This window comes from Mercenaria mercenaria, chromosome 10, assembly GCF_021730395.1.
Source record: "Mercenaria mercenaria strain notata chromosome 10, MADL_Memer_1, whole genome shotgun sequence".
NCBI lineage: Eukaryota > Metazoa > Mollusca > Bivalvia > Venerida > Veneridae > Mercenaria > Mercenaria mercenaria.
The window spans coordinates 38,532,835-38,547,887 of record NC_069370.1 but is presented as its reverse complement, the minus strand read 5'-3'; the positions used below and the strand labels follow the sequence as shown (position 1 = coordinate 38,547,887).

Here is a 15,053-nt window from a genome sequence, read left to right as displayed (position 1 = left end):
ATTCTCTGGTAGGCAGGCATCAGCCTTTAGTGTGTTTTGAAAACATCTATCTCCAACTATGTACTACAAAATTCTCTTTAATAGATTAGAACTTTCTTAGTTTATTTACATGTTCTTCTATCCCCTACTTCATTGAGGCTAGGGAAAAACTGGTTTCTGAGCCAAATCACAGTCTGTCACTATGAAAGTCAATCTAAGAGAGGTTATTCAAGATTTCTTGACTTCAAACAACTTTGTCACATTTTTATGGTAATGATTATATGTAGATCAGTATAAAAATCATGGTTTCTTACAAAAAAAAGGATGAATATGAAACATGTGAACCTATGATGTATTAAGAGTAACATTATGCTTAATTTAACCATTACTTTTAGCTTTTAAGTACATAATAACAACATTTCTTTCTCTTTCAAAAACCTGAAAAAGAACTTTTCTGCATATTAAATCAGGATCTGAATATACAATAAACCCAATCTAAACCTGAGGTAAAGCTAGGACTAAATGGGCTAATACAATGTAATTCCAACTCGATATGAGCCGTGCCATGAGAAAACCAACATAGTGGGTGTGCGACCAGCATGGATCCAGACCAGCCTGCGCATCCGCGCAGTCTGGTCAGGCTCCATGCTGTTCGCTAACAGTTTCTCCAATTCCAATAGGCTTTAAAAGCGAACAGCATGGAGCCTGACCAGACTGCGCGGATGCGCAGGCTGGTCTGGATCCATGCTGGTCGCAAAGCCACTATGTTGATTTTCTCATGGCATGGCTCATATGATTTTATATAAAGATTTTAAGACTGATGGACCTGAAAGTCCTATCAAAGAACAACATTCTACAAAATCAATCATGCTAGTTTTAATATCTTAATTTGACTGCAATGAAATGCTTTATATTTTGGGTCTTTTCAGCCCTTGCTGTGTTCAGAAACAAATGACTGTAAGTCACATGTTAATTACTTTAAAATGAAACTCTAAATTCTAATCAGTTAAAAACCATAATCAAATTGAAGTTTTATTCAACTGATCTCTTTCGCTACATAGAAATCGTAATTATACTGTACATGTATAATGCACAGCTGTATAACATTGCAAAATACATGTATGTTCTACATTCATTTAAACCAGTATTTCTTTCACATGTATCATTCAATATCATATGCATGCCTGCCTATAAGTATAACATTTATGTCTGTATTAAATATCTGCGAACCAATAAACCTTGAACTGTATACGTTCCACATGACTCTCATTTGCAACAACTTAAACAAGCGTATTTACTTACAGAAACGAGTAACAAAGATATTCTTGCTTACAAAACAATCTTAAAACGCCTACACAATTGAGAGGTTAAGACATTTTGAATCCAGCTAATATGATTAATAGACATCACTGTACAGACAGGGCGAGATAACAGATATATTAAATATGGAAAATGTTGGCCCTGATTTCAAGCATATTAGAAATGTAGCTTTATAAAATGTTATTATAATAATAAATAATTACAAAGTACTTCATACTCTCAACTAAACTTTAATAGCTCATGCTGGATGACTTTTTTACAACCTGGATATATATAATTATATATTAATGTGAGATATTGCCTAGGTTACATGTACACTTGTAAACTGCAATATATAGAAAAATTTAACACTAATACGTTACTGATGACAGAATGATTTGGAGGAAGAGTAATGTACCATAAGGGCAGGGCATCTAAATTCGAAACCTATGGACCACAGGTCAAAATACCCTTCAGGGTTTTTTCTAGCTAATTTGGGAACATAGCTAGATACCCCCAAAATTGGGAATTTGACGCGTAAATGTTCCAAAGTGGGAAATATTTAGTCCCATAGGATATAGTAAGGGTGTGTTTAAGCACTTTCTCATACACTTGTTTCACATTGTACAACCTCTTTAACATACTTCCATTATAAAATTGTCATTAATTTTGTCAATTTTTGTGCAATTTTGATGATTTTTTTTTTCAGAATGTAGATTGGGAATTTTTGCACTCATTTTGGGAAAAATACATACTTTTTGGCATTGGGAATATAGCCGAATAACGGCCATAAAAACGGCCGAAATAAAACTCTGCCCTTGCCCTGTGCAGATGGTGACTCTAATCTGCAACTTCTGTACAGTAATGTCTGTTGTCCAAACTGTGTTAAATGAATGAAGCAATCACTATGAGCAGTGTTAGCACTGTTAAAACTTTCAAATGTTTAAAAACATAAGTGCATGCCTACTGACATCCTAATGGAGTAATCAGAGATGTTTTACTTATGTCTAGAGGTGGAATGCATTATTTGCATGAAAACTACTTTTTGGACACAAGTGCTTTCATTTATTTACCTAGGCTAGAGTGAAAAACTTTAAAGCTTCAAAAGTGGTTTATACTAACAGAACCGGAAGAAAAAAATGTATGTCTTACTACAAATCAAGCATATGTCTTCAAAAAGTTAAATTTAAGAACAAATATGCTGAATTTAAACAGGAAAGTCTTCCGTTTTTCTTTTTACTGCTCAATTATTTTGTATTAAACCACTGATTATTTCATCATATTACACAGGTAGATGATTTTGCTTTTATTTGAGGTAATACTAAATAACAGAAAAATCTATCAATATTTCTGCACTTTACAACAACAACATTATTTTCGCAAAAGCCTTCGGCTTTGCATGTATACTAGCATGACAATGCGACGATAGTTTAGTGAGACGCACTTTAAAAACTAAAACGGAAACGCTAACCACGTGACCGCTCCCTTCACCGGAAGTGTAAACCAGCTGATTGTCATATTGATTTTTGCGTACGACAGGTGAAGACGTACAATTGTCTTTCGTTAGATAAAACGTGCTGTTTTTTTTTTTGAAGTTTATAGTTTTTAAATAGTTTTTTAAATAAGGTAAGTGCCGTTGTGAGTTGTCGAGCTATCTCATAGACGCAGTCTTGAGAAATTTTCTTTCACAATGAGCTCGGGTGAGGGCGAAGAACCCCACACAAAGGGTGATTTGATACATTTGCCCGCAAGTTCTGACGGCGAAATTTCGGGGGTTGAAAATGATGTCCCTGCTGTAGGGGCTAATGAAATAGTTTCAGTTGTCGAATCTGTTGCTCAAAATGTAAGCTCCGAGACGGGTAAGTCCGGAAAAGTTAAAGTAAAAAATACTCGTAAACAAAAAGAAAAGAAAACTAACAAAGCTTCTCAGAAGGCTAATAAAAAGGGTACAAATAAGAAAACTTCAAAAAGTAAAGAATCTAAGTTGGACATAAATGATTTGTCTAAACAAGATATTGATATTTTGAAGCGTAAGCTTGGTTTTCCCAATGTTTTAGGCGAGAATCTTGAAGAAGAATCAAATTTTATTCCAGATTACGAAGATTTTTCAGACGAAAATTTTGATCCAAATAACCGTCCAAATCTCAGAGTTGAAATTGATAGCAATGATATTTCTGACTCGGAATATGATTTGTCTCGAGCACAACACGAGAATTTTTCTGTTAACAAAAATATGTCAAACAGAATGTTACAGGCTATGTTTGGTAGTGATAGTAATAGTGAATCAAAATTACCAGAATCAAAAGATGAATGGGCACCCCCAAAATTGAAAAGTGTTGTAAGAGGAGATTCTATTTCCCCATCATTAGCAAAGTTAATAGATATGACCTGTACTTCAGCTTGTTGTACAGAGGATATAATGCAGAAATATAATATTCCTCAAAACTGTGACAATTTAAGTCCGCCTATGGTAAACCAAGAAGTATGGAAAATTCTAGACAAAAAGTCCAGAAGTTATGACCGTATGCTTGTCGAAATCCAGAATTTAGTTGCTACAGGCATTGTCCCTGTTATTAAATTAGCTGAAATTATGGGGGACGCCATGACTCAAAAAGCCAAAGAATATATTTCAGATGCCATAACTATGTTTGGCCAGGTACAATACCAACTATCTCTTAGAAGAAGGTATATTATACGCCCAAATCTTAAAAGAAAGTATAAGAATATTTGCAATCAGTCCACACCAGTTACCTCACAGTTGTTTGGAGATGATATTTCGAAAGAAATAAAAAATTGTGAAACTGGCATTTCTCTTGCATTTCCAAAATATGACACTAGACCTTTCAGGGCAAGACCACCTGTATACAGAAATTCCTTTAACAGAAGGGGTAGACCACATCCTTACAATCAGCAGGGTAACTCACATAACCCACAATACAATAACATGTATTACCAGTCTCCTGCATACAGAGGTGGACATGTGCAGTACAGGGGTCGGAGACGCCCAACGTCTACAGTGACGTATGCCAGTGCAAATGCCCCAAACGAGTAGTTCAGGTAGGGAAATTACAATATTTTGAAAATGTTTGGCAGAATTTTAGTAAAGATCCTTGGATTTTACAAACCATCAAAGGTTATAAAATAGAATTTGAACAAATTCCTTATCAAAATAGTATTCCTTCTGAAATTCCCTTTTCTCTTGAACAGAAAGCTGTTGTGGATAGTGAAGTAAAACAGTTATATGAAAAAGGGGCAATAGATTTATCAATCCCAGAACCGGGAGAATTCATTTCAAATATCTTTATTGTGCCAAAACCAAATGGAAAATTTCGGCCAATAATAAATCTCAAAAAATTGAATAAATTTGTTGTATATGAACATTTTAAGCAAGAACATCTCAAAGTTGTGTTAGACCTTGTTCAACAGAATGATTTTTTTACTTCAGTAGATTTGACTGATGCATATTTTTCAGTTCCTATTCATCCTGACTTTCAAAAGTATCTCAAGTTTTATTGGAATGGTTCTCTCTGGAAATATTCAGTCCTCCCATTTGGGCTTAGTTCAGCACCAAGGATTTTTACAAAAATTCTGAAGCCAATTTTTGCCTGGCTAAGATATCAAGGTGTACGTTGTGCTTATTATATCGATGATTCATTAAATATGAACCAAATGAGGAATATCTGTGCACAAAATACAAAGCTTATTTGTAATACCTTGAGTTCTTTAGGTTTCACGATAAATGAAAAGAAATCTGTTTGTATCCCTACTCAGAGAATAGTATTTTTTGGGTTAATTTTGGACTCTGTACTTTTTATGGTTTTTCTTACTGAAGAAAAAATTCAGAAAATACTTTCAAAAGCAAGACACTTGTTACAACAGTCTGCTGTGATTGTCAAGGATTTGGCCTCTTTTATTGGTTCAATCATAAACGCTTTTTACGCTGTTTTGGAGGCCCCATTGCATTATCGTCAGCTAGAAAGAGATAAGATTTATGGTTTAGGTCCTGATTTAAATTTTCAAAACAAAGTTCAGTTGTCTGAAGCCAGCAGACTTGAATTGACTTGGTGGTGTGATAATATAGTTGTGAAAAATGGCAAAGCTATTAGACCTAGAAAAGTACAGTTTCATTGTAGAACAGATTCGTCCCTTTTAGGCTGGGGTTGTGTAGATTTAGTATCTGATAGGTCAGCTAATGGACGTTGGTCAATCGATGAATCTAAACATCATATAAATTTTTTAGAGTTACTAGCAATTTATTTTGCTCTTCAATCTCTGTATTGTAACTGTACAGATACTCATATAGAGTTCCAATGTGATAACATTACAGCAGTAAAGTATGTAAATGACATGGGAGGAATGACTTCAAAGTCTTTGGACACATTATCTGCTAAATTGTGGCAATGGTGCTTAAAAAGAGGTATCTTTATTTCGGCTAAACATATAGCAGGAAAAGAGAATGTTACAGCAGATTTCTATTCTAGAAATTTTTCTGATTCCACAGAGTGGATGCTTAAGTCAGAAATTTTTCGAAGGTTGTGCAAACATTTCTTTGTGCCAGATATAGACTTGTTTGCTTCAAGATTAAATAAGCAAATAGACAGATTTGCTTCTTGGTTTCCGGAACCAGGAGCTTTCTTCAATGATGCCTTTTCTTGTTCATGGCAAAGTTTCCTACCTTATATTTTTCCACCATTTAATTTACTCAGTAAGGTAATCAACAAAATTGTTGAAGATAAAGTGGAAAAAGCTATTGTGATTTTACCTTATTGGAAATCTCAACCTTGGTTCCCTTTATTATTACCTAATATGGCTGATTTTCCTGTTAGGTTACCACGACACAAGGATCTGTTGACGATGGCACACGACGGTACTCCACATCCTTTGGTAAAGTCAATCAACATGATTGGTGTGATGCTCTCCGGAAATCCCTCTACTTCAGGAAAGTTTCACCAGGAGCTGCTGAAGTCATTTTACAGTCATGGAGACCAGGAACTAGGAAACAATATGGGTTGGCCTGGAAACGATGGTATTTTTGGTGTATTAGACAATGTAAAGATCCCTTTCGTACCACTGAAAATTCAGTAGTAAATTACTTGTTTTTCTTGCATCAAAGTAAAAAATCTTATTCAGTTCTCAACACTCATAAAAGTATGTTATTACAAACTTTATCCTTTTTTGATAATACCTGGTGTTCTAATGCGGTTTTGTTATCTAAATTTATGAAGGGTATCTTTCATTGTAACCCCCCTAGATCCAAATATAAGTTCACCTGGGATGTTACTGTTGTTTTAAAATTCTTGAAAAGTTTGTTTCCTTTGAGCATACTTTCTTTGAAAATGTTGACTTTCAAGTTGGTAGCTTTAATAGCTTTGTGTTGTGCGCCAAGAGCACAGACTATTGTGTCGTTGGATTTAGACAATGTTCGTTATGGGAATTCAGAGGTGACTTTTTATTTTCCAGGTTTGTTAAAAACATCAAGATCAGGTAGATCTAATGATTTTTTACTGAAGTTTGAACATTTTGATGATGAAACTTTATGCGTTATGCATACATTGTTACATTATATTAACGTTACTAAGTTGATTAGAAAATCTAGTCAACTATTTATATCGTATGTTTTATATGATAAAGTTTCTACTAGCACTGTCGCTAGATGGTTGAAGACAGTACTAGAGCTCTCAGGTATAGATACTACTATATTTAAGGCACACTCTTTTCGTTCTGCATCAGTTTCAGCAGCATACGGAAAGTGCTCACTTAAGTCCATTTTGGATACAGCTGACTGGAAATCAGATAAAAATTTTTATAAATTTTATCATAGATCGATAGTGCAGAATTCTGATATATCGCTTGCACGTGCGGTTTTATTGGATGAACGGTGAACTGTGAACTTCTGAAAAGGAAATTAATGTATGTGAAATTAAGAACTGTGTGTTTTGAATATATAATGTTAATGATACAGCAGTTAGCTGTTTTTGAAAGAAGTAATAATAAAATATGAATTTATAATGTTATATATAATGTTTTTACATTCTTTATTTAACTTTGTTGACAAACTTTAAAGATGCTAGTATACATGCAAAGCCGAAGGCTTTTGCGAAAATAATGTGCCCTCATCCAAGCCCTGGTGATGGATGAGGGGCATTATTGGAGTAAAAGCCGGAGGCAAAGCATGTATACACCCTCCTCATGTTTTAGCTACAGCTTTTGGGGTTCCCTACCCTGTTATTTTGTGAGTGTTTGGTTTGTCAACAAAGTATTTCTTTAAACTATGACAATCAGCTGGTTTACACTTCCGGTGAAGGGAGCGGTCACGTGGTTAGCGTTTCCGTTTTAGTTTTTAAAGTGCGTCTCACTAAACTATCGTCGCATTGTCATGCTAGTATACATGCTTTGCCTCCGGCTTTTACTCCAATAATGCCCCTCATCCATCACCAGGGCTTGGATGAGGGCACATTTTCTTTAAGAATGGTTTTAATAGGATAAGAAATACCTCTGATCAATGGAGCGAGGGTCAAAATCATCAGGTTCAAAATTTCAGCTGACTGTGCTTAAATCTATGTTGCAATATATTATACTGTCAATGACCAAAGTCTGACCTTTCTTTAATCATTCAAAACTGTTTTGAACCTTTTTTAATAGAAAGAAGAAATGATGGTTTTATGATACAATACATTGTTTTTATTTCAGCAAGTTAAAATAGCAGCAAGTACATTGTGTAAAATCTGTTCATAAATTATGCATTCAATCACTGAGCGAAGGCAGGTATGGCCAATATCACAATGGAAAAAAACTGTTTCTTTATAATTTATGAGGCTCTCTCTAAGCTCTTCATTTTTTAACATTTTAACAACTAAACATTTAATGTTATATACATGTTTTATCCATAAAATAGAGAAATATCTAGCAATGAACTGTTCACTGTCTACCAAATATTAACTTTATAATATTCCTATATAAAATATCATAACCACATAAAAATCTATATGATTAAATGCATGCCATCAGATAAAATTTCAAAGATGAGATATGAAGTAAAACCTATAAAATCAGCATACCATGACTGCTAAGTTTACTTTCTATAACAGTAATCAGAGGGTAAATTCGAAACCTGAGAGTTCCAAAATTAAGAATATATAGTGCTAAGTTCTGAATGGTAGATATTTTGACAAACCTTCTAATCTGAATGTGGTGTATTTTCATTGAAGGTCAGCATGCTTTCTTTTATTTGTTAGGCCTTTTGGGTGAACAAGTTAAATATGGTGAATTTACTCAAATTTCAAATCTCAAATTAGTAATATTTTTCCCGTTCTGGAAGTATGAAAAAGCCACATAATTATACAATGTACATGGGCTCTTAGTCAAAAACACCATTGAGTAAATTTGATATGCCCACACAACAAACAGTGACACAATTACTTTCATTTCAATAAATAACATTTTCACTGTATTAAAGTTAATGTTTCGATATTATATTTAACCAGTGTCACACCACATATTGATTACTGATCAAATGTGAACACAGAAACAAACTCGGTACAATATTTTCAAAAAAAAATCTGTAAACAGTTTCTTGCATTCATAATGACATTTTCACTTTAGTTTCTAGCATTACACATAAGATATTTGTTAATAAACTTATTATTAGGAAGAAAAACTTGTTTGAATACATTCATATTCTACTTTTTACTCGCTTCAATTGATGCTGTAAACTTTACACTTGGTGCACAAATGGTATAAAGTGATCTTAAATGATCATGTTATTTCATTATGCACAGTAACAATGACATAGATGTACAACATGATACAAATCAGAGCTGTCAACTACAGTTTATATAGACATTAACCTCTATCATCACTTCATTAACATATAACAAAGTGTTATGATAAACAGGTAAATCCTGCCCAAGGCAAAATGTCTGTCATACTTGACCATAGCCTAAAATATTCTTTCAGAGAAAAAATATTTTCTTGATAATCTTTTCTTGTAAATCAAACCATACATTTATAGAATGACATGTTGTACTTTAATATTATATATGCGCTTGTGAATGTCTAGGGCGAAGTGAAGAGATTTGGGAGAAGTGGCACTTCTTCTAGTATGACTTGAGTTGCAGAAAACAAATTGTTTAAAATCTATTCTTAATAAATTTCTGACATTAATAAAGTCTAAATGGCTTCACTGTAAAGTATGGGTTAAACTAAGTGCTTTTGTAACAATATGATTAATTCCATACAAAGTACCGTAGATACCCGTGTATAATGCGCACCCGTGTATAATGCGCACCCCCGATCTTAGTCCAAAATCCTGGGAAAAAAAAAAAAAAAAAAAAAAAAAAAAATTTGGTCAATTTTGAGGTGGATGGAAAACGAAAGTAGAGTTTACATCGACACCGGTAATAAATTTTATCTCCACGGCGGAGAGCAGCATCGGTCTCACGGTACTATCGATTTTTGTTTTCTCAAAAATAAAACCAGTAAATTATTATTATATTTGTTGTTTTACCTTTTTTAATTCACTATTTTGAATAAATAACAAGCAGCTGATTCAATATTTCGGAATGGTATCTTTCAAAATGACATGAGCTTCTCAATTTAAACTGCATGGGTGAAAGTTAGAAAAACTGAAAATACTGAAAGAAATATCTGGGGGCCAGGGGGCCGATAGGGCCCCCAGTGGGGCCAGGGCAAAGCCCTGGCTAGGGGTCCAGGGGGCCAGCGGCCCCCGGAAGCTCCTGAAATACAGCAATTTCCAAGTACTGTACAAAGCTTTTCCTGATAAGTACAGTCCTCTGTATTTCAGTTTTGGAGACTTCTGCAAACAACAATTCAAGACCTTATCTTTCAAAAATTAATTTGTAATTTCATTATTTCCACACTATTTCACAATATACAATGCGATTACATTCAAATTCTTATCATTGTTATTGTTTGTTGCCTCATTGGTATACAGTGATAAGATCTGTCCTTTAAGATTTTTTTTAGGTCATCCTTCTAACTTTTGGCAATGCTATGTGTGTTTACGTATGTGCCACTGGTTATGGCATGTTGTTTATCCACCCTGTCTTGCATAGATTCAGTGTTCTTAGTACCATTAGAACCCGGCAGAACCTGGAAGTAAACAAATAGACCAAGTATTAAATGACATACAAAACTATACAGAAGAGCCATAAAAGACACCAAGAACAGTCCCAAATTCAAGACATATATATATTAAAAAAAAATTGGGCATGGGTTCCCCAAAGAAATTGGCTTCTTTGGTTTAAACTGACTTTGCTGCTGGGCTCATAAGTTCAGGGCAAGCTAAACTAATATTTACTCAGAATTAACAGACCAGTCCCAGCAAGCAACAGTGTATATGGCCAGTAAAGCAAGGAGAAGACAGAAGAAAGGAAGAGGGTGGGGTCACATCCATGCCAAAATTGCCTGAATTAAGGACACAATAATGTATGAAGTTCAGGTAACACTGTTAAAGACTGTGTTTCAATATTTTGGAGTATGTTTAATACCATTTGAATTTGAGGCATACTTGTCATGGATGCTTGTGAGTTTTAGTACCTCTTCCATCTAGATTAAGCATTTATAAACAGATAATGAAAAATCATCTCACCTCAGTTTTCACAACTCAAGTGTGTTTGCCGTCCTCGCAGTGAAGTCTGATACCTTTCTTTCCATTGGATTTGTAATTAGTCGTTTGTGCAATATGCAACACATCAAATATCTATCTAGCCTTCTAGGTATCGCTATCAGACCATTTCAACCTCTCAGAATCGAACTCGGACAACTGCCATCGCCGTTAAATTTTGTTCTTGGCTTGTTTCTCAATCTCCTTGGTGTTTTAATCCGTTGGTAGAAACTTCATGATGGTCAGATCGGTCATTTTCTTCAATATTGTGAACAATCGAAATTTCTGCCTCCGATTAGCAGTAATCAACAGGTTTTTGGTTGTCGTAAAAGGAGGTCATAAAGTATCACGCGTGCTGAAATGATTCGTTAACCATCGGTTACAAACGGTTACACACGGATATTTCAAATAGAATCTTCACTCTTATCCGCGGAAATAACCGATCTACAGTCTATTTTGGATGAATAATCGCCAGCGTTCGGTTATTTTCGGCTATAGAATAATGTTACATACGGTATTCCTAACGGAAAAGGACGATGCAAGTGTTGCAATCAGCGCTATTTTTAGCATCCTGGAAAATATGAATGCCATTATTTTGCCATTGATAGACGACCGCACTGGAACAATGACTACGGGACGAGTTGACTTGATACCCCCCCCCCAAAAATCTCATCGGATTTACACGATTTGGAAAAATGACCTTTGGGAAGGTCCAAAATACGGAATTCCGTCACAATACGGAAAACTTTCACCCATGAAACTGATAACAAAAGGTGTGATAGTCTTTTTGTCCCGATCATAAAGCCAGTAATTACCGGCAATCAACGTGTCACCTCGTGTCAATTATGTTGTTCACAGTTTGATCTTGGTTAAAGATAATTCTCGATCTTTAATTAGTAACATAATTTTTGTGATTTATAAACATTTCTTTCGTCAAAATACTTTTAAATTTATATGAAATTAATTTTGTTTGAAAGAAAAATAAACAATTCGATCTTTTACGGAACGTAACGGCGATCTTAGATTTTAGCGGAGACAGTAAGCGCGGGGAGTAGTTTCCCTTTACCAAAATGGCGAACATCGGTAACAAACTTGTTTTGAAGTTGGAAAATTGTCTATACCTGTGTATTATGCGCACCCACGATTCGGGGGTGGTCCCGGGGGTCAAAAAACTGCGCATTATACATGGGTATCTACGGTATGATTTAATTTCAATTTTATATTATAACTAGATAAAGAAATGACAGCAAGCTTATAGATCTCTAGCTGCATCATGAAATTCCACAAAAAACATATCTCTACCAGTAGTAAATCAAATGTACATTTGTATATATCTGCTGACTATAACACTTAGAAATACTCAAACACACTCTTGAGCAGAATTAGGTAAAATTATATCAGTAATATTACAGACAAACCTCAATGTCTACTGCTGAAAATCATTAAAGAAAAATTTGCTGACACTTCCCTTTTTAACAATTGCCACACTTCTGTGTTTACTTCAGGTTATTTATAATAATATGTCACCAGATGGCTTACTAAAAGCCGCCACTTACAGTAGGATGTACATGTATATTTTTAATAAAATTTAAGCTATTATTATGTCTTTTAAATACAGCAAAACAAGGATTTACAAAAATTCGAGGGATGTTGTTTTACTGCTGTTTGAAAATAAAAGTTTGTTGATGGAAAAAGTTATTCCTCAGACAAGACATAGTTCCAGCCAATTATCTGAAATGTTTAAACTTTTAACTAACTGAAATGAAAAACAAAATTTTGAGTCCATGATCATCACACCCAGCTATTCATTTGATGCAGAACTCCGCTCTCAAGATGTTCCGCTTGTTAGTATAGCCTAAGAGTTGAACATATATTACTGGCAGGTGACTGTGTATTCCAAAATTGTTTTAATTTGATGCAACCCAGCTTAAACAGGCTGGTAACATTGCCCGATCGGGCTTATGACACAGAAAGTAGTATTTCTTGAAAAATAATGAAGCTATTTCTTTCAAACTTGGTCCATTTATTAAGCATACCGTATAATGCTTAACAAGATAGAAATAACTTTGTTGCCTTCAGTTTTGTTAGAATTACTTCCCTTTTTCAGTACTTTATGATGCATATTTTTTGAAGTCCAAACAATATATGTTTTAATGCAATGTTTAAAACAGAAAAGGTTCAGTGGCTTTCTATTGCTCCAAACTTGTGCGCCAATACCTTTATTCTATGTATTTAGAGTAAATACTTTGTTTCTAGTGCAGATGTATGAGCAATGTTTTTAGAACTAACATTTCTCAATAATGTTGTAAGTGAAAGCAGAGTAAAATATATACATTTTATTTACTAGCGCAATAATTCAGAGCATAAGAAAGCCATTGAACCCTTTTTTTTTTTAAACTTAGGATTAGAACATATTTTTTTTGGACATCAAAGATTATGCGTCATAAAAATCTGAAAAGGGGAAATAATTCTACCAAACCTGAAAGCAACCAAGTTATTTTTATTCTAATTTGTATTATTTGTTATGCTTAATAAATGGACCAAGTTTGAAAGAAATATCTTCATTATTTTTCGAGAAACAGTACTTTTTGTGTCGTAAGCCCGATCGGGCAATGTTACCAGCCTGTTAAAGTCAATGGTGAATTGACAATCCCTAGCTTTGACATACATGAACCAGGAAATCAAGGTTTGAGTGCCTTCTTTGCTCAAGTCCAGAGAGCCCTGTTGTCTACTGAACTTTATCTTAAAGCCTTGCAAGTGATTAAATTTAATTAATAAGTTTCAAAGACAATGATACATGTTTTCTCTTAAGAAATTAAAAATAGAAACCTTGAGAAAGTGCAAAATTTAAAGAACTGCAAAGTAAGCCTTCACCACACCCAAATATTTGCATGCCCACACAGTTTTACAGTTTTGTGCAATCAAGCATACATCACTTATTTGTCAGAACAATTTCTTACCCAAGATGGCAAATCCTCAACTCTTGCTAAAATTGCTTCTTTTTCATTCTTTGCAGCATGTTGGGAAATCTCTATCTTTTTCTGTTGCAACTTGTTATGTTTTTCCTTCCAAGTAACAACAACAAGTCCTAATAAAATCCATGCTGGGCTAAATTGATAGTAACCAAATCCCCAGATTGCCACAGCAGCCCCTGCATATTTGAAATATCTTTTCAATACACTGACAAGTAATGTATCCTCGGTTACTGCTTTTCTTTTGGTTTTCGCTGGCTGCTTTTCGTTCGCCATTTTGTTGGCCTTGAAGTTAATGTATTTTCGCTGATGCTACACTATAAATATTTTACCTGTGTCGTCTGCAATACACAAATAATCAACGGGTCATAAACTTTTCCTGACCCGAGGCATATTTTCCCCGGAACTGATTTGGTTTACGGTAGGTGGTGAAGAAAGATTTGGTGGTCTATGACCATATAGCGTACATTCCAGTACTGTATAGTCGTTCCAGGTCATTCAGACTAACCACTAGACATTCCTTCTCAGAAAAATCTTAACTACCGTCATTAAAAAAGAAGATTAATAACAATATGGCATCAGAAACTTTAAACATTTTCAAGAAGCAATGTCCAGAATAGCTTCAAGACTTAAGGACGTATGCTAGAATTTGGTGCGAAAATTTTCCCAATAACAGAATTTCTTTAAACTTTGGATATTGAAGGACAATCATCTAAGAAACAAAAATATGCAATAAAAATCATAGGTCACCGGTATCGAAAAAGAGTTATCTGCCCTTGAAAACGGTATTTCCCCCCGTATAAATCAATATCATTTATCTGTATTATGCTGTCGTCTATACCTGTAAATATCGACCAGTCGTTAGCGATCGATATTTTGTTTTCGCCGCTATCGATTAGCGTGTAGTTAGCATATTACCTCATGTTAATCATGGAGCTATAACACTTATTGTTCAAAGGGTTTACCAGTCAGAGATTGATCTAAAGGGATTCTGAAGCAAAAACAGCATACGACTACATGTGGTGATATGCTTAATTATTATGAATTATCTCGTGCTCACTTCCCTGAAGAAATATTTTACCACGTAACTTCAAATCTTTATCAAAGGGTCGATTTTTGTTGGATTTGAATAAAAAAAAAAATGGAAAATAACAGAAAGCTGACACTTTTCTTAATCT

General features: G+C 34.4%; 2 protein-coding genes across 3 annotated transcripts in view; one reads left to right on the top strand and one right to left on the bottom strand.

The window, feature by feature from the left end:
- LOC123561862 (extended synaptotagmin-2-like) overlaps positions 1-14,285 on the bottom strand; it is a 52,447-nt gene extending 38,162 nt beyond the window's left edge. Inside the window, exon 1 of one of the 2 annotated variants that reach the window (XM_045354524.2) lies at positions 13,864-14,285. In XM_045354524.2, coding sequence (XP_045210459.2) covers positions 13,864-14,151 — 288 coding nt within the window. In that variant the 5' untranslated portion in view covers positions 14,152-14,285. The remainder of the gene's footprint in view (positions 1-13,863) is intronic. The other variant, XM_045354526.2, reaches the window with a different exon arrangement.
- On the top strand, positions 2,833-6,243 carry LOC123564500 (uncharacterized). The gene is made up of 2 exons (XM_053552820.1): positions 2,833-4,335; positions 6,105-6,243. Exon 1 carries the CDS (start codon positions 2,969-2,971, stop codon positions 4,328-4,330), a length of 1,362 nt encoding a protein of 453 aa, XP_053408795.1. The 5' UTR covers positions 2,833-2,968; the 3' UTR covers positions 4,331-4,335; positions 6,105-6,243.
- Positions 14,286-15,053: the final 768 nt, after the last annotated feature.

Coding starts and splice junctions, on each gene's coding strand:
- LOC123564500 (XM_053552820.1), top strand. CDS start 2,969: ATGAGCTCGGGTGAGGGCGAAGAACCCCACACAAAGGGTGATTTGATA.